General features: G+C 38.1%; 4 protein-coding genes and 1 long non-coding RNA gene across 9 annotated transcripts in view; all 5 read left to right on the forward strand.

Annotated features, from left to right (window-relative positions):
- On the forward strand, window positions 1-2,176 carry LOC125016200 (ladderlectin-like). Of its 2 annotated transcripts, none has more exons than XM_047598499.1 (7): window positions 1-76; window positions 170-254; window positions 340-375; window positions 638-744; window positions 837-971; window positions 1,365-1,476; window positions 1,750-2,176. In XM_047598499.1, exons 1-7 carry the CDS (start codon window positions 20-22, stop codon window positions 1,818-1,820), a joined length of 603 nt encoding a protein of 200 aa, XP_047454455.1. In that variant the 5' UTR covers window positions 1-19; the 3' UTR covers window positions 1,821-2,176. The 2 variants fall into 2 exon arrangements, with proteins under 2 accessions (XP_047454455.1, XP_047454465.1); XM_047598509.1 differs by having other exon boundaries at window positions 38-76; window positions 174-254; window positions 1,750-2,175.
- Window positions 2,177-6,450: 4,274 nt separating this feature from the next.
- On the forward strand, window positions 6,451-8,562 carry LOC125016339 (galactose-specific lectin nattectin-like). Of its 2 annotated transcripts, XM_047598791.1 has the most exons (6): window positions 6,451-6,484; window positions 6,589-6,643; window positions 6,923-7,029; window positions 7,122-7,256; window positions 7,796-7,916; window positions 8,187-8,562. In XM_047598791.1, the coding sequence occupies exons 3-6, from the start codon at window positions 7,009-7,011 to the stop codon at window positions 8,255-8,257; spliced, it is 348 nt and encodes a 115-aa protein (XP_047454747.1). In that variant the 5' UTR covers window positions 6,451-6,484; window positions 6,589-6,643; window positions 6,923-7,008; the 3' UTR covers window positions 8,258-8,562. The 2 variants fall into 2 exon arrangements, with proteins under 2 accessions (XP_047454747.1, XP_047454738.1); XM_047598782.1 differs by lacking the exon at window positions 6,451-6,484 and having other exon boundaries at window positions 6,579-6,643.
- Window positions 8,563-12,034: 3,472 nt separating this feature from the next.
- On the forward strand, window positions 12,035-13,851 carry LOC125005009 (ladderlectin-like). The gene is made up of 5 exons (XM_047579944.1): window positions 12,035-12,113; window positions 12,709-12,815; window positions 12,918-13,052; window positions 13,420-13,531; window positions 13,781-13,851. Exons 1-5 carry the CDS (start codon window positions 12,053-12,055, stop codon window positions 13,849-13,851), a joined length of 486 nt encoding a protein of 161 aa, XP_047435900.1. The 5' UTR covers window positions 12,035-12,052.
- Window positions 13,852-17,753: 3,902 nt separating this feature from the next.
- On the forward strand, window positions 17,754-18,495 carry LOC125016889. Its single transcript, XR_007113785.1, has 3 exons — window positions 17,754-17,802; window positions 18,066-18,132; window positions 18,264-18,495. It is a non-coding gene; the product is annotated as an uncharacterized LOC125016889 (long non-coding RNA).
- A 1,288-nt stretch (window positions 18,496-19,783) lies between these two features.
- The window catches only part of LOC125016187 (ladderlectin-like), a 60,516-nt gene continuing 56,741 nt past the window's right edge, over window positions 19,784-23,558 (forward strand). The window contains exons 1-6 of one of the 3 annotated variants that reach the window (XM_047598465.1): window positions 19,786-19,870; window positions 19,956-20,040; window positions 20,418-20,524; window positions 20,617-20,751; window positions 21,044-21,164; window positions 21,444-21,812. In XM_047598465.1, coding sequence (XP_047454421.1) covers window positions 19,814-19,870; window positions 19,956-20,040; window positions 20,418-20,524; window positions 20,617-20,751; window positions 21,044-21,164; window positions 21,444-21,514 — 576 coding nt within the window. In that variant the 5' untranslated portion in view covers window positions 19,786-19,813 and the 3' untranslated portion in view covers window positions 21,515-21,812. Of the gene's footprint in view, window positions 19,871-19,955; window positions 20,041-20,417; window positions 20,525-20,616; window positions 20,752-21,043; window positions 21,165-21,443; window positions 21,813-23,558 lie in introns of those variants that run through there. The other 2 variants (XM_047598485.1, XM_047598475.1) reach the window with 2 other exon arrangements.

Raw genomic sequence — 23,558 nt, forward strand, 5'->3', positions numbered from 1 at the left:
AGCTGTCCGTGCTCTTGAAATGTTGTGGCTTCAGTCTGGCACAGAGGAAGAAGAAGAGAGGATCACTCTGCTGCAGGTCTGCTATCAACTCTTATCATCTTTTCCTTTATCAAATGTTCATCATGTTGGTGATAAATATTGCTAACATGTTTGCTTTCCTTGACTGAAGCTAGAACTCAGCAACATCTCCACAATGAAGACTTTGCCAGTGATTGTGATTGTTTGTGTGGTGATGACTCTGACTGGAGCTGATGGTGAGTATATTGTAGCGTATCGTCTGCATACAGTGACATGAGACTTGTTACAGTAGCTAATGAATGCTGTGAAAATCTCTTCCAGCTCCTCCAGAAGCAAAGTCCAGTGATATTCAAACTGGTCAGTGGGTATTTCTAGATTTCAGATTTCTTCTGACATTTGATGCATGTTGTTGATCTTTTGCAGTCAGACTAGTGTTGTTGTTCAGCTTCCTAGAAAATTTTGGTCTCTTGTAAAGAATGGTTCAGTTCCAAAACATGGTTACTAATAGATGACTGACTTTTTTTTCAGTTAAAATTTATCATCGGCAAAGACTCACACTCTTATGTTATGTTGCTCTAAGTGTCAATATATTAACCCTTTAAATTGAGTCTATTTTCAGCAAAGAGCCAACTGATCAAGAGGTCCACACATTGCCCTGGTTGGTCTGAGTACAATGGACGCTGTTTCATCTTCATTCCTACCCACATGACTTGGGCTACAGCTGAGGTAATCACTGGATTTATTTTGTTATGTCTTGATTGTGATTCCTTCTTTTAGTTTTGACAACTCTCATTTATCTCTATTTATCTCCACTGCAGAGAAACTGTCGGTCCCTGCGTGGAAACCTTGCATCGGTCCGTGATGTCTTTGAGTACCAAGCGATCCAGAAGGTGATATGGAGTAGCACTCATGCGTATCCAAAAACATGGATTGGAGGCAATTATGGTGGAGAGGTATTTATTTCATCATTTCGAATGAATAAATTATGAATCATCCCATGCATGTCTGCTAACATTGCAATGTGTGTCTGTTGAAATCTACTGTATATACTGTGCTTACGAGAGAAAAGCTTGTTGACAAATTGTAATTATATAGTGCCATGAAATGACAAACTATTCTATTCTATTCTATTCTATTCTATTCTATTCTATTCTAAATTATTTTAGTTTGTATCCACCACTTCCTTTTACCGCCCTCCAGTTGTCATCTATCTTCATGTGGCATATTTTTATTTCAGTTACTGTGAACGCCCTCTGCGGAGAAAATTTGTGTTTCCAACACCATACAAGTATTTGATTTGAATGAACATTCTTTTATTTGAGAGTCTATTTAAATCTGTGTTTTAGAAGGGTTTCTGGCTGTGGAGTGATGGGACGCCTTTCCACTATTCAAACTGGTGTCGTGGAGAGCCCAATAACCTTGGGGGTCGACAGAACTGCATACAAATGAATTTTAGGGGTAAATTCCTGTGCTGGATATGTTAATGGTTAAACTGATAAATAGTAAAAGACAGAAGACAATTTACTTGATACAGAAAGAAACATATGTTAGTAATTTTGTTAATGCAAACTAGTTAGAATGTTTTATTTATTTAACATCAATATAAACAGTTAAATTTGAATTTTTTTCATTGAAATACAGAAGCATTGTCTATGTTGTTGTAGTCAGTATCAGGTGTTAGCTGGTGTGGAGCTGGAATGATTTCTTTTTTCTTGTTATTGGTTCTTTCAGATTACAAGTGCTGGGATGATGAGAAGTGTCATCTACGCCGTCCATCTGTCTGTGCCAAGAAAATTCAATGAATCCTGAAACAGAAGAACTTGTCACGAACACTGGAGGACGTGTGCTGATGTGTGTGTTTTCATGCTCTTGTTTCTTAAGCTAATCACTCTGGAGCCTCTTTATATTTCTTCTATCACTGTAACGCAACTAAAGGAGTGAAGCGACAAGTCAAATCAACAGAAGCTGGTTTGCCTCAGAGGCTTTGTGCCTTTTAATAAGAACAGACCAAATGTGTTATGAAAAGAATGCTGTTAGCAAAACTTCCTTCTGCACAATTAACTCGCATTTACTGATTTTGGCAAAATTAAAAGTCTGAAGCATTAAAAGAAGTGTCTCTGTGAGTGTGTGTTACATGTCTTGATTTTAATGAGTATTATTTCCCTGTCTCTTTAAAGTCTGCCCAACATAGATTCATGATCAATGCTCATCACAATGACTGAAGTTTTGTATTTTCTTCTCATGGATCGTTCTCTTGAAAGTTGCCGCTTCCGTTGAAATATAACATTTGAACACATGCCAACGTAGGAGGTCTATCTGATAATGGTTATTAATCTGTTGTGTTCATCTACATAGATGGAAAATGTCAAACCACTTTACAGTAGCCTAATAGTGAATGCATCTGACAGGCAGCTTGCAACCCATCTATCTGTCCGCATGGTGGTTCTATAGTTCATTTTAGTAGCTCCACTGCAGGATATGAGATGGTCACTAACAGTTTGAAGGTTAAAAGTTGTTCAGTAGTTCTGGTTATTTTTTCTCTTGAAGTGAATGAACTGATCTAGTTTAATGACTTTAATTTAAGATATGCTTCACATTATTTATTACTGTACCGATTCCGCTATTTTACATTTTGTAACTTTTTTTTAATTGTCTTTTATATTTATATCATATTTATTGTGATTCATCTCACCTTCTGTGAATGGCAGCAGGCCTGCCATTCCACACAATATGCTGCTTTTGCACATCCACTTTTAGTATATTTCTTGTCCTGCATTTTCATTTTATGAACCATTCTTCATCCTCCTCACTGACTCTCAGGGATAAAAGTCTTTTCAGATTCTGATTAGCAAATGTGGTTGTGTCTTGAGCCCCCAGACACACAGAAATTAAAGAAACTATGATGACTGCTTAATAGGTTAAAAGCTACATAGTTTAACCTTCATCCTCAGTTTAACTTCCCTGTGTCTCACTAGCCTCAGAGGAACTTTATCAAACCAGCGACCAGCTAACTCAGAACAACACACGTAAAGATACAATGAAATGTTTTATTAGTTGGGAATTTCAGCATTGGTTTGATTTGGTCTTTGCTACATTGTTTAGTCATTTCATTTTTTTTATATTATCATATACTAGTCTTCCGTTCCTGTCGTTCTTGGTTTCCTAGAAGGGAAAAGGTCCGTTTAGAAATAGGAGGTAACTTGAGGATGAGATTTTCTTGCAGAGACATGACTGAAGTGAATTATTTCAACTTGTTGCAATCTCAGCTCATACTTCATGCAATACGTGTCTTAGGCTCACAGGAAACACTGTTCAGGACAACATAAGTTGTCCAGATAGAGTCGGATTAAGGCAATAATTTGTTTTTCTTCACCTCCATGTAAACATACTGAGTTGTGCCACTGGCCCTTCCTGTGTTCACAAGCTGAGCTGTGGACTACAACTTACTGTCAAAACCCTGGGACTCAGCTTTTAGTAGCAGACTAACAATGTGCTGCTGCAAGTTTCAAAGACTGAATGTTACATTCTGTTCATAAGCAGTAAATATTATTTGATAGTGAGTTTAGTCATTCAATAGACGGCTGAAACTTTCGCCCACATTTCAGCCGCATTCCACTACCTTAATGATTCTTTATTGATCCAGTTCAATCAATTTGAAAACGACAGAGATTGAGAAGTCGCCACAAATACTAAAGGAAACATGTGATTACCGAGCGGACCAATCACAGCTCTTGCGTCACAGCAATGTGTAGTTACATTTCTGGGGAGGTGCAAGTGAGCGATGTTGTGAGTTCTGCGCACGGTGAAGGTGTCTGCACTAACACCAGAGCTTCTGCAAAACTTAAGCACCGAAGCCTAAATTGAGCTTAACTACTCGTCTTTGCAATGTTTCAAACAAGTGACAAATGACAGACCTGGTGACCTGATGAATTTATGAGACAGTGTGATACAAAATGTTCAATCACAGTAGTGTCTTCATTAGCCAAAGCTCTTCAAACTCAATGAGCTTGTTGGGTCCTCCTCTTTGGAATTAATGTCAACGCCATCTCTCAGTATACAGCACATGGGATTTGTCTTATTTGTTCCAAAATGTGAGACAAAAGATGCCTCTTTCCTTAGGTACAACTATGTTTCTTGTGTAGTACTGTTTATAGATAGTAGAAGTATTTGGTAATTGTTTAGCCATTACACAGCACTTTATCATCAATTACACAAAGGGTGCGAGTCATGCACCCTTAAAACCACCTTCCTCATGTTGCTTAGGCCTAGTACCCTAAACAGTTGTGACTTGTCAGAGAAGGGACATGGGCCTTTCAAGGGTGTCCTGTGGTGGCCAGCAACACAATGTTTCTTAGTGGGGGTCTCTGTGGTTCATCCCACTGATACTTGATCAGTTTGGAATCTAGTGAATCTGGAGGTCAACACCTTGTGATGTTTTTCATGTTTTTTTTTTTTTCTTCATTCTTTTTTTTTGACTTGCTCCTACACTGTTTTTATGTGTCAGGCTGCTGCATCCTGCTGGGAAGCATCATTGCTATGGGGTGGGGGTGTCTATTGGTCTGGGTGTTTGCTACATGTCTAAGTAACATCCACGCCAATGTCCATTCCACAAGTTGCCAAGCAAAAGAATAGAATAAAATAGGAAAGAATATCTTTGAGGGAGGGGAGGGGGCAGCCCAGGATCTTCTGCGCTGTCTTGACCACTTCCTGGAGCTTCTTCCTGTCTGCCTCGGTGCAGAGGGAGAGCCATACCGGGGTACAGTAAGTCAGGATGCTCTCGATAGAGGAATGGTAAAAGGTTACCAACAGCTTCTGGTTGATGGTGTTCTTCCTGAGCATTCTCAGGAAGTGCAGACACTGTTGGGCCTTCTTGATAATAGAACATTGAATTGTCTCAAGATGGTGAATGTTATTTTTTATTTTACTTCTCCTGTCATAATGTTATGTCTGATTGGTGTATCTAGTGTTGGATTACTACGTTTTGTGAACTTTACCGCTCAAAGTCGAATCCATTCATCCTTGTCTCCGAGACATTGTTTGTGCCAATTTTTAGGGAAATTCCTAAGATAAGAGAATCACGACAATTGGACAAATGTACAGAAGGACACAATAGCAGCAGCTATGACTGAGATTAGGAATGAGGCATGAAAATGGCAATTAAAACTTCATAATTGTGACTCTGCGGAAATGTTACTGATTATCAAATATTTGGTTAATGTACATTGTACATGTGGTGTCCTGACCATGCTTTATCTGACAATGGTATTTCTCTGCCTGTAGACTTGTGCCAGTTCCTCATTTAGTGAGAGGTGATGAGATAAGCAAATGTTTTTAAAAGCTGTGATTTGAAATGTTGTGGCTTCAGGCTGGTAGAGAGAACGAAGAAGAGGGGATCACTCTGCTGCAGGTCTGCTATCAACTCTTAGAGCCGTTACCTTTATCAAATGGTCATCAACATGTCTGGTTCTCTTGAAGCTAGCAATCAACATCTCTACCAGTGATGGTGATTGTTTGTGTGGTGATGACTCTGGCTGGAGCTGATGGTGAGTACATTGAGTATCGTCTGCATGCAGTGACATGAGACTTGTTACAGTAGTTAATGAATGCTATGAAAATCTCTTCCAGCTCCTCCAGAAACAAGCAAAGTCCAGTGACATTCGATATTTGTCAAAGATTTCAATTTTTGACATTTGTCAAAGATGTCTTCTTCTATAAGAAGAAGACATACTGTATATAATATTGTCTTCTTCTAAATACAAAATAGTCACAGTTTGGCCAGAATAATATGATCTACTGACAGCAGAACTGATGTTGGTTCATCAATGACAATACACTTTTCTGATGCTTAGTGGGACTGGGAAAAAAGGGACATGTGGCAATAACTACTTTTAACGTGACACACAGTCATACTTACCACTGTCTCATTTTGTTTTTCATTCACTTTTTTTGTTTTTCTTTCTGTGTGTGTCCTGAGAGTCGGGTTCACCTCAGTAGAAAGCCAGCTATAAGGGGGCCCCATTAGGGAGAATCCCAACATTTTGTCATTGCAGTATCTGTAGGGGTTCAAATCGCTGTAATTGATATGGACCAATATCACCTGTCTCTGGAAGCCCCCTTCCAGCTTGGGACCTGTCCACTTGCGGTGACTCTGCCTCCAGCTTCAACTGTGACTAGGACTGAGACATGGAAATGCAAATTAAAGCTTAATAATTGTGACTCTGCAAGTTTATGGATGTTTATTCACTTATATAACACAGACTTCATCGGTTAACAAACTTTTGGTTTATGTAGATTGGTGTCATGCTTTATCTGATAATGGTGTTTCTCTCCATGTTGACTTCTACCAGTTCCTCATTAAGTGAGAGGTGATGAAATAAGTAACTATTTAAGAGCTGTGCTTTCTCTTGAAATGTTGTGACTTTAGGCTGGTAGAGAGAACAAAGAAGAGAGGATCACTCTGTAGCAGGTCTGGTACCAACTGATATCATCTTGTCTTTTATTGAACATTCATTATGTTGGTGTATTTCTAATACGTCTGGTTCTCTCAACTGAAACATCTCCGCAATGAAGACTCTGCCACTGATTGTGATCGTTTATGTGGTGTTGGCTCTGACTGGAGCTGATGGTGAGTATATCTTAGAGTATCGTCTGTATACGGTAACATGAGACTTGTTACAGTGGTTAATGAATGCTATGAAAATCTCTTCCTGAGAGACTAGGGTTGATGTTTAGCTTCCCATATAGTCTTGATTTCTAGTTAAGAATGGATCAGTTTCAAAAAATAGTTACTGATAAATGACTGACAATTTTCTGTTTAAATTTATCATTGGCAAAGACTCACATTGTTATGTTATGTTGCTATTAAAGTCTATGTCATAAACCTTTAACTGGAGACTATTTTCAGCAAGGAAACACTTGATCAAGAGGTACAGATATTGTCCTGGTTGGTCTCAGTACAAAGGACGGTGTTTTCTCTTCATTCCCACACCCATGACTTGGGCTAGAGCTGAGGTAATCACTGGGGTTAATTTGTATGTCTTGCATCCTTTTGTTCTGCTTTTGCTTTGACAGCTCTTATTTGTCTCTGTTTATCTCCCCTGCAGAAAAACTGTCAGTCCCTGGGTGGAAACCTTGCATCTGTCCACAATGTCTTCGAATACCATGCGATCCAGAGGCTGATATTGAGACGCACTCATGCACATCCACACACATGGATCGGAGGCAGTGATGGTGAAGAGGTACAGTAATTATTCCATGATTTAAAATGAAGAAATTATAAACCATCCCATGCATTTCTGCCTACATTGCAGTGTGTGTCTGTTGTAATCTATATACTGTGCTTATGAGGGATAAACTTGTTGAGTAATTGTTGTATAGTGCCATGAAATGACAAACTATTCTATTCTATTGTTTTCTATTCTGAATTATTTTAGTTTGTATCCACAACCTCCTTTTATCCTCCTCCAGTAGTCATGTATCTTCATGCGGCATATTTTTATTTCAGTTACTGTAAATGCCCTCTACTGACACCACATTCACAGTGTAATTCATGTTTTGCAGGTTTTCAGATTTTTTACTGCAACGCCAGTGAGACATTTGTTTTGTTATACCTTTTGTATTTTTATAAATATCTGTTACATCTGTAAATAAATATTTCTTAGAGAGTTATACAGAGGAAAATATGACAAGAATTTGAGGTTCCACTGCAGAAGACCAAGTATTTGAATAAATTTTTTAATTATTTTTAATTCAGAATTTATTTAAATCTTCGTTTTAGGAGGGATTATATCTGTGGAGTGATGGGAAACCTTTCCGCTATTCCAAGTGGTGTCCTGGAGAGCCCAATAACCTGGGGCCGATCTGGCGTAGACAGAACTGCATGCAAATGAATATTGGAGGTAAATTCCAAAGTGCTGGATGTGTGACTGGTTCAACTGATAGATGGTAAAAGACAAAAGTTGATTTACTTGATACAGAAACAAACATACGTTAGTAATTTTGTTAATGCAAATAACTGATAAGAATATTTTATTTATTTCACATCAATGTAAACAGTTTAATTATTTTTTAATTGAAATAAGGAAATGTCTATCTTATTGTAGTCAGTATCAGGTATTATCTGGTGTGGAACTGGACTGATTTCTTTTTTCTTGTTTTGGTTCTTGCAGGGTCCAAGTGCTGGGATGATAACTACTGTAATGTACGCCGTCCATCTGTCTGCGCCAAGAAAATACGATAAATCCTGAAACAGAAGAATCTGTCACAAACACTGGTGGATGTGTGCTGATGTTTGTGTTTTCATGCTCTTATTTCTTAAGCTATCACTCTGGAACCTCTTTATATTTCTTCTATCGCTGTAACGCAACTAAAGGAGTGAAGCGACACGTCAAATCAACAGAAGCTGGTTCGTCTCAGAGGCTTTGTGCCTTTTCATAAGAACAGACCGAATGTGTTATGAAAAGAACGCTGTTAGCAAAACTTCCTTCTGCACAATCAACTCGCATTTACTGATTTTGGCAAAATTAAAAGTCTGAAGCATTAAAAGAAGTGTCTCTGTGAGTGTCTGTTACATGTCTTGATTTTAATGAGTATTATTTCCCTGTCTCTTTCAAGTCTGCCCTACATAGATTTATGATCAGTGCTCATGATAGTGACTGAAGTTTTGTATTTTCCTCTCATGGATCGGAACACATGCCAACATAGAAGGTTCTAATAAACGTGTTCATCTCTGCCAAGGAGTTTACAGTAATATAGACTGGGCCTTTCTGGGTGGAGTTTGCATGTTCTCCCCGTGTCCACGTGGGTTTTCTCCAGGTACTCCGGCTTCCTCCCACCTCCAAAGACATGCTCGTTAGGCTGATTGGTGACGCTGTGAGTGCAAGATGAGATTATTTTATATGGTCTTTAATCTCAATCACAACAGACTTGTTCAAACAGATGTGGAGTGGGGGTGCAAACCTTTGATCTCCTGATAACTATATAAACCCTTAATGAGATAAATTTATTCTTTCTGACTACCCTTTTGCCACGTGAGGATAGAGGTAGGGTAAGGGTCCAGATGAGGTCTTTCCCTGGCATCTTCCACTATTGAACGAATTAAATATTGTCATTGTTCTTCTTCTGTTTCTCAACATTCAACAATCCACAGCGAGTAGGAAAACTATTGACATTTCTTGTTTTTGCAGCTTCTGGCTGCTGGAATGTATAGTGGTGCGGCATTCGTTGTCCATTTGTCTTTGTGAGTAGACCTGAACACAGAAGCATGAGGAACCCGTCAAAACTAGAAACGCTGTTAGACACGGCCCATTGTTTGAGTTTTCATAACCCACATATTTCCTAACCTGGAGGCTCTTTATATTTCTTTTATTACCGTAACGCCTCTGAAGAAGAGAAGCGACAAATCCCAATAACAGAAGCTGGGTTGTCTCAGAGACTTTTGACATGCAACAGTCCAATATAAAAGAATCGGTTAAATCCCATGTGAAACTGTCATGAAAATAAATCTATTGTTTGGTGCCTGCCGATTTTTCTCATTTTCATGCCGCTCGAAACAAATTTATTTCGTGCTATCAGGACGACTGTCAATGTGACACTGCGCATTAAAGGGGTTTGATTTTATTTCATTTTTGAACCTTAATTACAACGGAACAGGACGTCTTATTCACCAGATATTCCGCGAGGAATTGGTTAATTATTTAGACTAGATTTGTAATTGTCTTATTTCGGTTTTTAATGTAACGTCAATTTTGCTGCAGGATCGCTAGAAATGTCCGCATTTATTCAGTGCCGTCAGATATTATTTTAATATCGTTTTTATTAAAATTATTATTATTGTAGAAATGTCATTCCTTAGTCCATGACCCCTGACCTCTGACCCCACCCACCCACCTCCGTCCCCAGCTCCTCCCACTGTCGTAAAGCATTGACTGTATGTACTAGTCGTAAAGCGGCTTTTCTTTCCTTTCTCCGCTGAGTCCTCTCCAGGACAGGTATGTTGTCTCTCTGTCCCACTAGTGTTTTGTGTGCTAATGCCTTACTTTGCTTACATGAAGCACATGGTTTACGTATTAAAGCAATCATTTCGAATGGTTTCAATCATTAAAGTCAAGAATATGAAAACGATCTAATTTGTGAATTAAAACTAGCCGTCTCTGGTAACTTTCGTGTAGCTATGTTAAGCCACCTACAGGTAATCTGCGGTGCCTGCACGATATGCGGTAAAACAATGTCTCATTAGGCTGCTTTAAACAAAAACACGTGATCTGTTTATGTGTTTTCAATCAAACCTTTCTGCACAAAAAGCAAACTCAGCTAGAACACTAAAGATTTGCCTCTGTTCTTCTTGTAGTTGCTGTCAAACCATCTCCTGACCTCTGACCCTGAATCACCTCACCAACCCAAAGGCACTTTTAAGATACACATCTTTAGGACCACGCCGTGCCACTTTTGTGGCCTGTTTCACGTGTTTCATGTGTTTGTGTAATGTGCTCAGAACATTGATAATCATTCTGATTATGTGTGTTGGTTTAAATGAAAATAAAGTGAACTAAATCCATTCCTTTTGTCTTTATTGTCCAGGCTCTCATTTCATTGTGACTCATATTTGTTTATAATAACCTCATATCTATTTGTAACAACACTTCATATGCACTAATTTACCTGAAGCTGACAAATAACACCTATGATATTAACATTGTGCATATGGGGTAAAGATGCCAGACTCAGGACTTAGTTCATTGCACCTTTTAATTACTCATAGTAACTTATATCTGTTAATAATAGTGTCATATTCTTGTCACTTTACTTAGCGCTGACAAATAGCACTTATGATATTGCATAGTTGTTTATAAGTGGGTGCTGTAGGGAGATGTATACATTATTATTATTTCATTACATATACTTATAGCTACAGATATAAAGGATATTGTAGAAGTCAAAACTCATTATGCATCACTATACACATTTAGCAAAGCAAAGTAGTTATGATGCAACATAAAATGAACTAGGAGTAAGTGACTAGGCAGATATTGACATATTTATAATGCACTATTCAGATTAAAATTATAATCATTCATAACCAGTTGTCATAATGCATCATGACGTTGATTATGACGACTTGTGAATATGTATTGATGTAATAATGACCATTATAATGCTCCTCCTATGTGGCCTTCTTCCACTGCCTCTAAAGCATTCTCCTCTCCTGTATATGTCTATTCATTTCCTGCTGACACCTAGACCTAACTACCTCTCCCTCAGGTTTCTTCCACTTCTCACTAATGCCAAATCCTTCCTTACCATAATCGTAGATCTCCCATCCTCTCCAACTTATTCTCTACCGTCGCTTTTAGTTAAGGTTGAGAAATGGACATTGAGAATGGGACATCCGTATGCTCCTGTGGGTGGATTACTGGATTACTCGCTGGAAGTCGCCTTGTTACTCCTGCAAAGGGAACTAATGTGGGGATGGACATGTCATCTGAGAAATGTGGAGTTAAATTACTTTACAACTAAATGACTCTCATGTGAATGAAATCCAAATATTCTGAGGAATTAAGGGTGGATACACCAGACTAGAGATGGACAGACATGGAACTTATAGCCATGACTGATGCTGGCACACAGACATAAAAATAATTAACTAGGCTTTAACCTACTGTTGAATTTCTGTGGTATGTAATAAATGAATAAAACAACATCCCAATCCACTTGGTAAATCTACAATTGACGATACAGTATGTCAACATTTGCAACTGACAAGGTGGGAACAACACACCTTAACTCACACAATACACTATACACACACATTCACGGAGTGATAAGAGATGATGAATTGTATTTAAGAGCTGTCCATGCTCTTCAAAGGTTGTGGCTTCAGTCTGGCACAGAGAAAGACGAAGAGAGGATCACTCTGCAGGTTTGCCACCAACTCTTATCATCTTTTCCTTTCTCATATGTTCATTATGTTGGTGACAAATATTTTTAACATGTTTGCTTTGCTTGACTGAAGCTAGAAATTAGCATCATCTCCACAATGAAGACTCTGCCAGTGATTGCGATTGTTTGTGTGGTGATGACTCTGACTGGAGCTGATGGTGAGTATATCATAGAGTATCGTCTGCATACAGTGACATGAGATTTGTTACAGTAGTTAATGAATGCTGTGAAAATCTCGTCCAAAAATTAAAACAATAATCAAACAAAACTTAGAGGTTGGCAGGAACAAAATGTAAATATCAACCAAATTAGCAAAACAAAACTTAACTAAAAATAATTCAAAAGGATAATTCAGAATTATTATCAATTACACTCAAAATAATTAAAGAAAATCTGCATCTGCAGCAATACACGGAGCAGCTGAACAAAACAAATCATAACTACTTCCAACTCGAGATAAACAAGGAACAAAAATACAACTGCAGTTGTTGAGTTGAGTAATTATAAAAGGTGAGGAAGTAAGGCGACCAGGGAGTGGGCGGACCTCAGAGCCAAAGAGCAAGAGGCCGACAAGATTAAAACCACCTACCTATATAGGATGGTCCCATGCACCGATTGGGTAATGAGGCTGAGAGGGGAGCAAAGCAGCATACTAGCCAGGATGAGAGCCAGGATGGGACATCTCATCTTGCTACATTATGCTGCTATAAAAGTCGATATATTAAACCTTTAACTGGAGTCTATTTTTTTTAGCAAAGGGCCATCTGATCAAGAGGTCCATACATTGTTGTGGCTGGTCTGAGTACAATGGACGCTGTTTCATTTTCATTCCAAGCAGCATGACTTGGACTAGTGCTGAGGTAATCACTGAATTTATTTTGTTATGTCTTTCATCCTTTTGGTGATTGTGTCCAGCTTTCGCTTTGACAACTCTCCTTTGTCTCTGTTTATCTCCACTGCAGAAAAACTGTCAGTCCCTGGGTGGAAACCTTGCATCGGTCCGTGATGTCTTCGAGTACCAAGCGATCCAGAAGCTGACAAGCAATGGCACTAGTCATTATCCAGATACATGGATTGGAGGCAGTGATGGTGAAGAGGTATGTATTTCATCATTTCAGATGAATAAAGTATTTCAGTTTCTATCCACCACCTCCTCCTACTTTCCTCCACTTGTCATCTGTCTTCATGTGGCATATATTTTATTTCAGTTACTGTGAACACCCTCTGCTGAATCCACATTCATAGGCTAACTAATGTTTTGCAGGGTTTGTAGATTTTCCTGTGAAGCCACTGACACGTTTAGTTTTAACCTTTAATGTTACATTAATTAATTGGATTTTTAACAAGCTAGTTAGAGAAAATATGAGATAAATTTAAGTTTTTATCATTGTACAAGACCCAGTGTTTGTCAAGTATTTAAATAAATATTTTTTAATTCAGAGTCTATTTAAATCTGTGTTTTAGGATGGTGTCTGGCTGTGGAGTGATGGGACGCCTTTTCACTATTCAAACTGGTATCCTGGAGAGCCCAATAACCTTTCAGGCCCACAGAACTGCTTAATAATGAATTTTGGAGGTAAATCCTGTAGTGCTGGATGTGTGACTGGTTCAGTTGAAAAATGGTAAAAGACAGAATTTCAATGACTGAGAATCATCTGTTAGTGATGTTAATAATTCAAATATCTGATCAGAATATTTTATTTAGCATCAATGTAAACAGTTAAATTAGAATTACTTGAATTGAAAAATATTGACTAGTCAATGTCAGGTTTTACTTAGTATGGAACTGGACTGATTTCTTTTTTGTTATTTTTGATACTTGCAGCGTCCAAGGGCTGGGACGATGAGAAGTGTACTGTACGCCGTTCGTCTGTCTGTGTCAAGAAAATACAATGAATCCTGATACAGAAGAACTTCTCACAAACACTGGTGGATGTGTGCTGATGTTTGTGTTTTCATGCTCTTGTTTCTTAAGCTAATCACTCTGGAATATCTTTATATTCCTTCTATCACTGTTACGCAACTAAAGGAAGCGACAAGTCAATTGAAGCTGGATCATCTCAGAGGCTTTGTGACTTTATAAGAACAGACTGAATGTGTTATGAAAAGAACGCTGTTAGCAAAACTTCCTTCTGCACAATCGACTGACATTTACAGATTTTTTGCAAAATTAAAAGCCTGAAGCATTGAAACAACCGTCTCTGTGAGTGTGTGTTTCATGTCTTGATTTAAATGAGTATTATTTCCCTGTCTCTTTAAAGTCTGCCCTACATAGATTCATAATCAAGGTTCTATAGTTCATTTTAGTAGTTCCACTGCAGGATGAGAGATGGTCACTAACAGTTTGAAGGTTAAAAGTTGTTCAGTAGTTCTGGTTATTTTGTCTCTTGAAGTGAATGAACTGATCTAGTTTAATGACTTTAAATTAAGATATGCTGCACATTATTTATTACTGTACCGATTCTGCTATTTTACATTTTGTACTTTTTTTTTTAATTGTCCTTTTATATTTATATCATATTTATTGTGATTCATCTCACTTTCTGTGAATAGCAGCAGGCCTGTCATTACACACAATATGCTGCTTTTGCACATACACTTTTAGTGTATATCTTGTCCTGCTTTTTCATTTTATGTACCGTTCTTCACCCTCGTCACTGACACTCAAGGACAAAAGTTTTTTCTGATTCTGATTAGCAAATGTGGTTGTGTCACAGACACAGACACAGAAATTTAAAAAACTATGATGACCACTTAATAGGTTAAAAGCTACATAATTTAACCTCCGGTAGTTACAGTTACATCACGACTGAGACACTGGACGTCCTGTGGGCTTGTCCAATGATAGCCAAGTATTTGACTCCAATGGATTTCACACCTGGTTATAAATGTCGCAATGGATGATGAGAATTTTTATTTTAGGAGGCCCTTTGTTTGAATTTTCTGGTGCTTTCCTGTGGTAAGGCTGTAGTGGAACCACACAAGCTCCACTCCGACTTTGGAATTTCAGCTCTGCTTTGCTTTGGTCTTCACTGCATTTTCATCTTCCAGTCATTTAATTTTTGTTCTATTATCATGTGCCAGTATTCTATTCCTGTGGTTCTGAGTTTTCTAGAAGGGAAAAGGTCATATTAGTGTGCTTCCATCCAGGAGGTAAGTTGAGGATGTTACCAGGGATATTCTTTCAGAGACATGATTGAAGTAAATTGTTTCAATTGTTGCAATCTGATTTCCTTTATTTTGACTCCACCTGTTGGTCAGTATGGCTCACTGCAGGACGCTCTTTGTCCACGATGACCCTGGTGTCTCTCCTCCTCTGTCTGTAATGTGTGTGTCATCTCGACTTCTTCTTTTGCTTTGTGTTTTTCCTTAGGTGAAGTTAGGATGGGTTAGGGCTAGGCTTAGGTTAAAAACAAAATGGGTCTGCTCCCCTCCAAAGGGGTTAGGGTCAGGGTAACAACTTTTGTGTCCCTGCAGTGTTTTTACTTCTTAATTGCATTAAATTTACATCCAGAAAAAAAAACAAAACATTTAAACTCTAAAATGTAGACACAAGTGTTGTGTATTGGTGTATTAAGACGTCCAATCCAGCTCAGTACCACTCCATCTTCTTCCAAGCCAGTCATTTCTACCTGATGCCATTTCATTTCATTGGTCAGAATCATAAATTTAATCCAGTCTAATCCAACACTAACTAAAATCGTCATAATGACAGTGACAAATTGTTCCTGGAAGCAATGGATAAAATTATTTTTGAGCCCTGAAAAGCATGAATTTATCTTGTGGATTAATGTATGTGGTCTTCATCGCAATACATAGTTTTTAATCTCAATCTAAACAGATTTGGTCAAACAGATGTGGAGTGGGGGTGCAAACGTTTGACCTCCTGATAACTATATAAACCCATAATGAGATAAATTCATTCTTTCTGACTACCTTATTGCCACATGAGGATAGGGTTAGGATTAGGGACCAGATGAGATCTTTCCCTGGCATCTTCCACTGTTGAATGAATTAAATATTGTCAACGTTCTTCAATTGACATTTGGCTTTTTTGCTTTTTTTCGTGTTTTTGCAGCATCTGGCTGCTGGAATGATTAGTGGTGCGGCATTCGTCATCCATTTGTCTTCGTCAGTAGACCTGAACAAGCATGAGGAACAGTCAAAACTAGAAATGCTGTTGGACACTGCCCAGTGTTTGAGTTTTCATAACACGGAAGCTCTTTATATTTCTTTTATTACTGTAACACCACTGAAGAAGAGAAGCGACAAGTCCCGATAAGAGAAGCAGGGTTGTCTCAGAGACTTTTGATGTGCAACAGTACAATATAATATATCAGCAATATAACTGAAAAAAAAATAATCACGATACAATTTCAAATTATTACTATTAATTATTAACCCCAACACTCTTCCGCGGAGTATCGGCGGTACCATATGCACGTGGTACTCCTGGTTTGAAGGTCTACTTTATGTATTTTGATATGTATTATACACTTTTGTTTCTCGAAATTTTAACTTTTTTATTCACAAAGTGCCTGATGAAAAACAAATCTACCTCTTCTAATTTGTTTTTCCATGGGTGGCCCTAATACTCTTGCATACGTAACACACAGTCATAGAGATGCTTGTTTCAGTGGTTCAATCTTTCCATTTTGCAAACAAGAACAGTAAAGATGAGTTCTCTTAACCAAAAGACGTCTTTTTGAGTCTTTGATTCTGCTTATCGATCTGATTCCCTTTATTTATAACACACAAAAGCAAAAGCATGTGCATATCTGTTTGTGGGGGGATTTTGAAGAATACACAGAGTGAGGAAATCCGACAGTTAAAATGTTACACAATTTGGGAAGAGGTATAAAGAGATGATTGTCACAAGGTATAGAGATGAAGAAGAGGTATTATTATTACTATTTAGCATAGGAGCAACCCAGTATCCTGTCTGATTCCTATCCGTATATGAGCCTGGAAACACTCATTTTGGAAATAATTTTGTCATGTTTTTGATCCAACAACAACAAAAAAAACTCTGGTCTTAGGAAAAGTCATGAAATATGACAGCAAGACAGATGTGGTCAGAGAAGAGCTCATGTGACACTGTTCCCTCCACAGTGTCTCACCGTGTCTTAAGGGGAAAGACAACAAACAGTTCAAGTCTTTAACTTGACATTTTGCCAGTGGTGCTGTTTACAGAGTATAAAGTGGTGAAGATGGGTCAGACATCTGTTTCCAACTCATCAGTAAACACGTCTGTTTCTTGAGGGAGGGTTGGTTGATGTTGTAACGTGACTACTGTTGATTTTGCAACAGGTGTTGTTCATATGAATCTGTCGGACAGGAGAGTAACCATTCACAGAAGAACATAAAATTTAATGCTGACCATAAAAGACTTTGGGTTGAGTTGTGTGTACCTACTGGGACTTCTGAAGCTGTTGTATCACATATTAAATATATTCCCTCTTACAAAAACAGTCAAAAATTAAACAGTAACAAAATGCTATGCTGCTTCTGCATCGGTATGAACACAGGATGTATCTGAATACACTAATGTGTGTGAACACTTTGAAGGTTTATATAATGTCATTGCTGAGTCGTGACTGGCCACAGTCTCATAAAATCTACCACACTATCACCGTGTGTGACAAAGAAAGTAAATATGTGCATGAGTGAACACCAGAATCAACAAGCAGCATCACTTTGTTCAGAACAAAGAAATCTGTGAGGTGGGAGGCTTAAATCCCTCGTCCACCTGCGTCCAAGGTTGGAGCTTTTGTTTCTCTGAGATAAGACAATGAGAGTCAGAGGAAACCAGTATAATTCAGTTCAGGGACAGGGAGACGGAGAGAGGTAAACGTCGCTCTTAACTTGTTATAAAGTAGTAGTAGCAGGAGGGAAGAAATTAGAAAGAGAATAGAGGACAGGTGCTCAATGCATTATCTACTAGGAGCCTAGGCCTAAAGTAGCATAACTAACTGTAAGATTTATCTTTTCTCTCGTGCAGATTTAGCAATTCAGATCAAATTTGATCTTTGTTACTAAGGTTCCTTGCAGAAGAAGGTAAACCTTTGTGCTGTAGCTGTTTCTTAAATAACTTGTGTTCTCTTTGTCAGCGGTGTGTTGACAGCAAACAAAGAATGAACAGCTGTCAGATCTGTGCTGAATAAGATTGATCATATGGTAAGTCACAACATTTACATGCACAGCTTAATGGAGCTATGCTCAAAACTCCATCTTCTGCATGTGTTCCTTGTCTCAGTTTAAATGCTACAGAAAAACTGACTGGAACATGTCCTCTTCCTTCACAAAAGGTTGACCATACTACGTCATACAATAACCAACTGGACTCGTTTATGCGACAGGCCGGCATTTCAAACAACAAGATGGACAATAGTTCAGCTTTTTAATCCTGTATGCACATGCACGTGCGCGCTACTTATGGTGCAGATAAAATGGCGCTACCCTTAGGTGATTCTTCTACTGGCTCAGTTTACTTTCTTCTTCTGTGACCCTGTTTCTTGGATGTTTTACTCCGATTAAGGCGTATGCCGAGGAAAATCGATCTGAGTGTCTTAGTCGGATAAGGAGAACTCTGATTATAGTCAAAGTAACATGTTTACATGCGCTTCAGTTGTCCAGTTGAAGTTGGATTGAGGCAATAATTTGTGTTTTTCACCTGCATGTAAACATACAGAGTATGAGGACAAGACAGAGAACTTTAGGTAAACTGGGTACTGTCTGACTGAGTTGTGGTGTGGTCAATTTAAATATTGCTGAGATTCTTGTATTGACGAGCTGAGTTATGGACTACAGTGTACTGGCAAAACCATGGGACTTGTGTTGGAGGCCCCTCGTCCTGAGTCCCTGATACCTTTGACTGATGAATTGTAATCAGTCAAAGTAAACATCTCATCTCAGCTCATCTTCTGCTTCTGCTTAATCCTCACTAGAGTTGCAGGGGTTGTTGTAGTCTATTGCAGCTGTCATCCGGCAAGAGGAGGGGTACACCCTGGACAGGTCACAAGACTATCGTAGGGCTAACACAGAGACACACAACCATTTGCACTCAGTCTCACACCTACAGTCAATTTAGGGTCACCAATTAACCTAAGGAGCATGTGTTTGGAGTAGGGAGGGAAATGGAGTACCTGGAGAAATCCCACGCAGACGCAAGGGGAACATGCAAACTCCACCCAGAAAGGCCTGAGCTGGAGTCGAACCTGAACCTTCTAGCTGGGAGGCATCAGTGTTCAAAGTTAACATATGTACCAAATTAAAAAAATAATAAATAACCTGAAGATACTCATAAGATTGAGAAAAAATGGGACATCCGTATGCTCCTGTCGGTGGACTACCTTGGAGAGTTGGTCTGAAGTCGCCCTGTTGTTCCTGCAAAGCGCTGCAGGACTAATGTGGTGATGAACAGAAGAGTAACAGTATCTGTACAGGTCATCTGAGATGTGGAGTTAAATTAGTTTGCAACTAAATGACTCTGATGTGAATGAAATCCAAATATTCAGAGGAATTAAGGGTGGATACACCAGACTAGAGATGGACAGATAATGCAACTTATAGTCATGACTGTTGCTGGCACACAGACACAAAAATAACTAACTAGGCTTTAACCTGCTGTTGAATTTCTCTGGTATGTAATAAATGAATAAAACAACATCCCAATCCGCTTTGTAAATTTACAATTAGCTATACAGTATGTCAATATTTGCAACTGACACAGTGGAAACAATAAACCTTTGTTTGATTTGAATTGTATTTGTTTAATTATGGGGTTGGTCTATACTCATACAACCAGAGAGTGATGAGAGGTGATGAACTGTATTTAAGAGCTGTCCGTGCTCTTGAAATGTTGTGGCTTCAGTCTGGCAAAGAGGAAGAAGAAGAGAGGATCACTCCGCTGCAGGTCTGCTATCAACTCTTATCGTCTTTTCCTTTACACATTTTGATGTGATAAATATTTCTAACATGTCTGGTTCTCTTGACTGAAGCTAGAAATCAGCATCATCTCCACAATGAAGACTTTGCCAGTAATTGTGATTGTTTGTGTGGTGATGACTCTGACTGGAGCTGATGGTGAGTATATTGTTGCGTATCGTCTGCATACAGTAACATGAGACTTGTTGCAGTAGCTAATGAATGCTGTGAAAATCTCTTCCAGCTCCTCCAGAAACAAAATCCAGTGATATTCAAACTGGTCTATTTCTAGATTCAGATTTCTTCTGACATTTGATGCATGTTGTTGATCTTTTGCAGTCAGAGTAGTGTTGTTGTTCAGCTTCCTAGAAAATTTTGATCTCTTGTAAAGAATGGTTCAGTTCCAAAACATGGTTACTCATAGATGACTGACTTTTTTTTTCAGTTTAAATTTATCATCGGCAAAGACTCACACTCTTATGTTATGTTGCTCTAAGTGTCAATATATTAAACCTTTAAATTGAGTCTATTTTCAGCAAAGAGCCAACTGATCAAGAGGTCCACACATTGCCCTGGTTGGTCTGAGTACAATGGACGCTGTTTCATCTTCATTCCTACCCACATGACTTGGGCTAGAGCTGAGGTAATCACTGGGGTTATTTTGTTATGTCTTGGTTGTGATTCCTTCTTTCAGTTTTGACAACTCTCATTTGTCTCTGTTTATCTCCACTGCAGAGAAACTGTCAGTCCCTGGGTGGAAACCTTACATCGGTCCGTGATGTCTTTGAGTACCATGCGATCCAGAAGGTGATATGGAGTAGCACTCATGCGTATCCACCCACATGGATTGGAGGCAGTGATGCCCAAGAGGTATTTATTTTATCATTTCAAATGAATAAATTATGAATCATCCCATGCATGTCTGCTAACATTGCAATGTGTGTCTGTTGTAATCTATATGTTGTGCTTACGAGAGAAAAGCCTGTTGACTAATTGTAATTATATAGTGCCATGAACTATTCTATTCTATTCTATTCTATTCTATTCTATTCTATTCTATTCTATTCTATTCTATTCTATTCTATTCTATTCTAAATTATTTTAGTATTTGATTTGAATGAATATTCTTTTAAATTAGAATCTATTTAAAACTGTATTTTAGAAGGATTTCTGGCAGTGGAATGATGGGACGCCTTTCTACTATTCCAAGTGGTGTCCTGGAGAGCCCAATAACCAGGGGACGATCTGGGGTCAACAGAACTGCATACAAATGAATTTTGGAGGTAAATTCCAAAGTGCTGGATGTGTGACTGGTTAAACTGATAAATGGTAAAAGCCAGAAGTCAATCTACTTGATACAGAAGGAAACATATATTAGTAATTTTGTTAATGCAAATAACTGATTAGAACGTTTTATTTATTTAACATCAATGTAAACAGTTAAATTTGAATTTTTTTTTATTGAAATACGGAAACATTGTCTACGTTATCATAGTCAGTATCAGGTATTAGCTGGTGTGGAGCTGGAATGATTTCTTTTTTCTTGTTTTTGGTACTTTCAGATTACAAGTGTTGGGATGATGAGAAGTGTTATATACACCTTTCATCTGTCTGCGCCAAGAAAATACAATGAATCCTGAAACAGAAGAACAGAAGGACGTGTGCTGATGTTTGTGTTTTTATGCTCTTATTTCTTAAGCTAATCACTCTGGAGCCTCTTTATATTTCTTCTATCGCTGTAACGCAACAAAAGGAGTGAAGCGACAAGTCAAATCAACAGGAGCTGGATCGTCTCAGAGGCTTTGTGCCTTTTAATAAGAACAGACTGAATGTGTTATGAAAAGAACACTGTTATCAAAATTTCCTTCTGCACAATGAACTCATATTTAATTATTTATGCAAAATTAAAAGCCTAAAGAAATGAAAGTGTATCTGTGTGTTACATGTCATGATTTTAATGAGTATTATTTGTCCGTCTCTTTAATGTCTGCCCTACATAGAAGTTTTGTATTTTCCTCTCATGGATCAGAACACATGCACAAGGTTCTAATAAACGTGTTCATCTCTGTCAAGGAGTTTTCAGTAATACTTGCGATCCCTGACAGGCAGCTTGTAATCCATCTGTCTGTCCACAAGGTGGTGCTGTAGTTCATTTTATCAGCTCCACTGCAAGATGAGAGAACAGTTTGAAGGTTAAAGGGTAGTTCATAGTGATTACTGTGTAGAGTTCTTCTTTGGATGAAAAAGTCATTTTCTGGTTATTCTGTCTCTTGAAGTGAATGAACTGATCTAGTTTAATAACTTTAATTTAAGGTATGCTTCACATTATTCATTGCTGTACCGATTCTGCTATTTTACATTTTTTTAAAAAAAATGTCTTTCATATTTATATGATATTTATTATGATTCATCTCACTCTTTCTGTTAGTGGCAGCAGGCCTGCCACTACACACAATATGCTGCTTTTGCCATCCACTTTTGTGTATTTCTTCTGTTACTTTTCATTTTATGAACCACTCTTCACCCTAATTGGCATTCAGGGATAAAAGTTTTTTTTTTTCTGATTAGCAAATATGGTTGTGTCTTGAGCCCTCAGAAACACAGAAATTAAAAAACTATGATGACTGCTTAATAGGTTAAAAGCTACATAGTTTAACCTTCATCCTCAGTTTAACTTCCTTGTGTCTCACTAGCCTCAGAGGAACTTTATCAAACCAGCGACCAGCTAACTCAGAACAACACACGTAAAGACTCAATGAAATGTTTTACTAGTTGGGAATTTCAGCTCTGGTTTGATTTGGTCTTTGCTATATTGTTTAGTCATTTCATCTGTTATATTATCATGTACCACTATCACTTCAAAGCAGCCTTTCAGTGTTGTTTCACCTGTCTTCAGTTTTGATCTCTTTGAGCTTTCACAATCCTCCCATCTGATCTTAATAAAGTGTTGTGAAGTACAACTGGGTGATTTACCTTAATACTTACTTATTACTTTAGAAGTGGAAGTGAGTTGGAAGGCTTAAATCCCTCGTCCAGCAGCATCCATGTTTGCAACATTTGTTGCTCTGAGATAAGACAATGAGGGTTTGAGGGGACCAGTTCAATTCAGTTTTTGATTTTTATGTGTTTTGTGATGGTGTTGGTCTCAACTCATGGATTCAGTTTCAGTCAGACTAAGTCTCACATGACAAACACAGACTAGCAGATGAAGAGGAAGACTGATGTTTTCTTGTCCTCCCTATTTTCAGAGCTCTTTTACTCAGCTTTTAGTAGCACACTAACACTATGCTGCTGCAAGTTTCAAAGCCATGAATGTTACATTCTGTTCATAAGCAGTAAATATTATTTGACAGTGAGTTTAGTTGTCCAATAGACCTAATGTGTAGATCATATTATTCACTGCTTATTTAACTGACCTTTTTAATTTCTTTTTCATCTTAACTTGCTGTTGAAATGTCTACGGACTGTATATTTGTAGGTATCACAATTTGCGTGGAAAAAAAATACAATTACATTTTCTTTGTGTTAGCTTTAGCATTAACGTGATCGAGCTGGCACACAGCCGGAAGATGTGGCTGTTTCCTGAATCTTTTTTAACTTCATGAGATTTCATTTAGCACAGTGACACATAATGTAGTGTTGTGAAAATTTATGTTAATAAATTATCACTCAGAAAC

This window comes from Mugil cephalus, chromosome 1 (genome assembly GCF_022458985.1).
Source record: "Mugil cephalus isolate CIBA_MC_2020 chromosome 1, CIBA_Mcephalus_1.1, whole genome shotgun sequence".
Taxonomy (NCBI): Eukaryota; Metazoa; Chordata; class Actinopteri; order Mugiliformes; family Mugilidae; genus Mugil; species Mugil cephalus.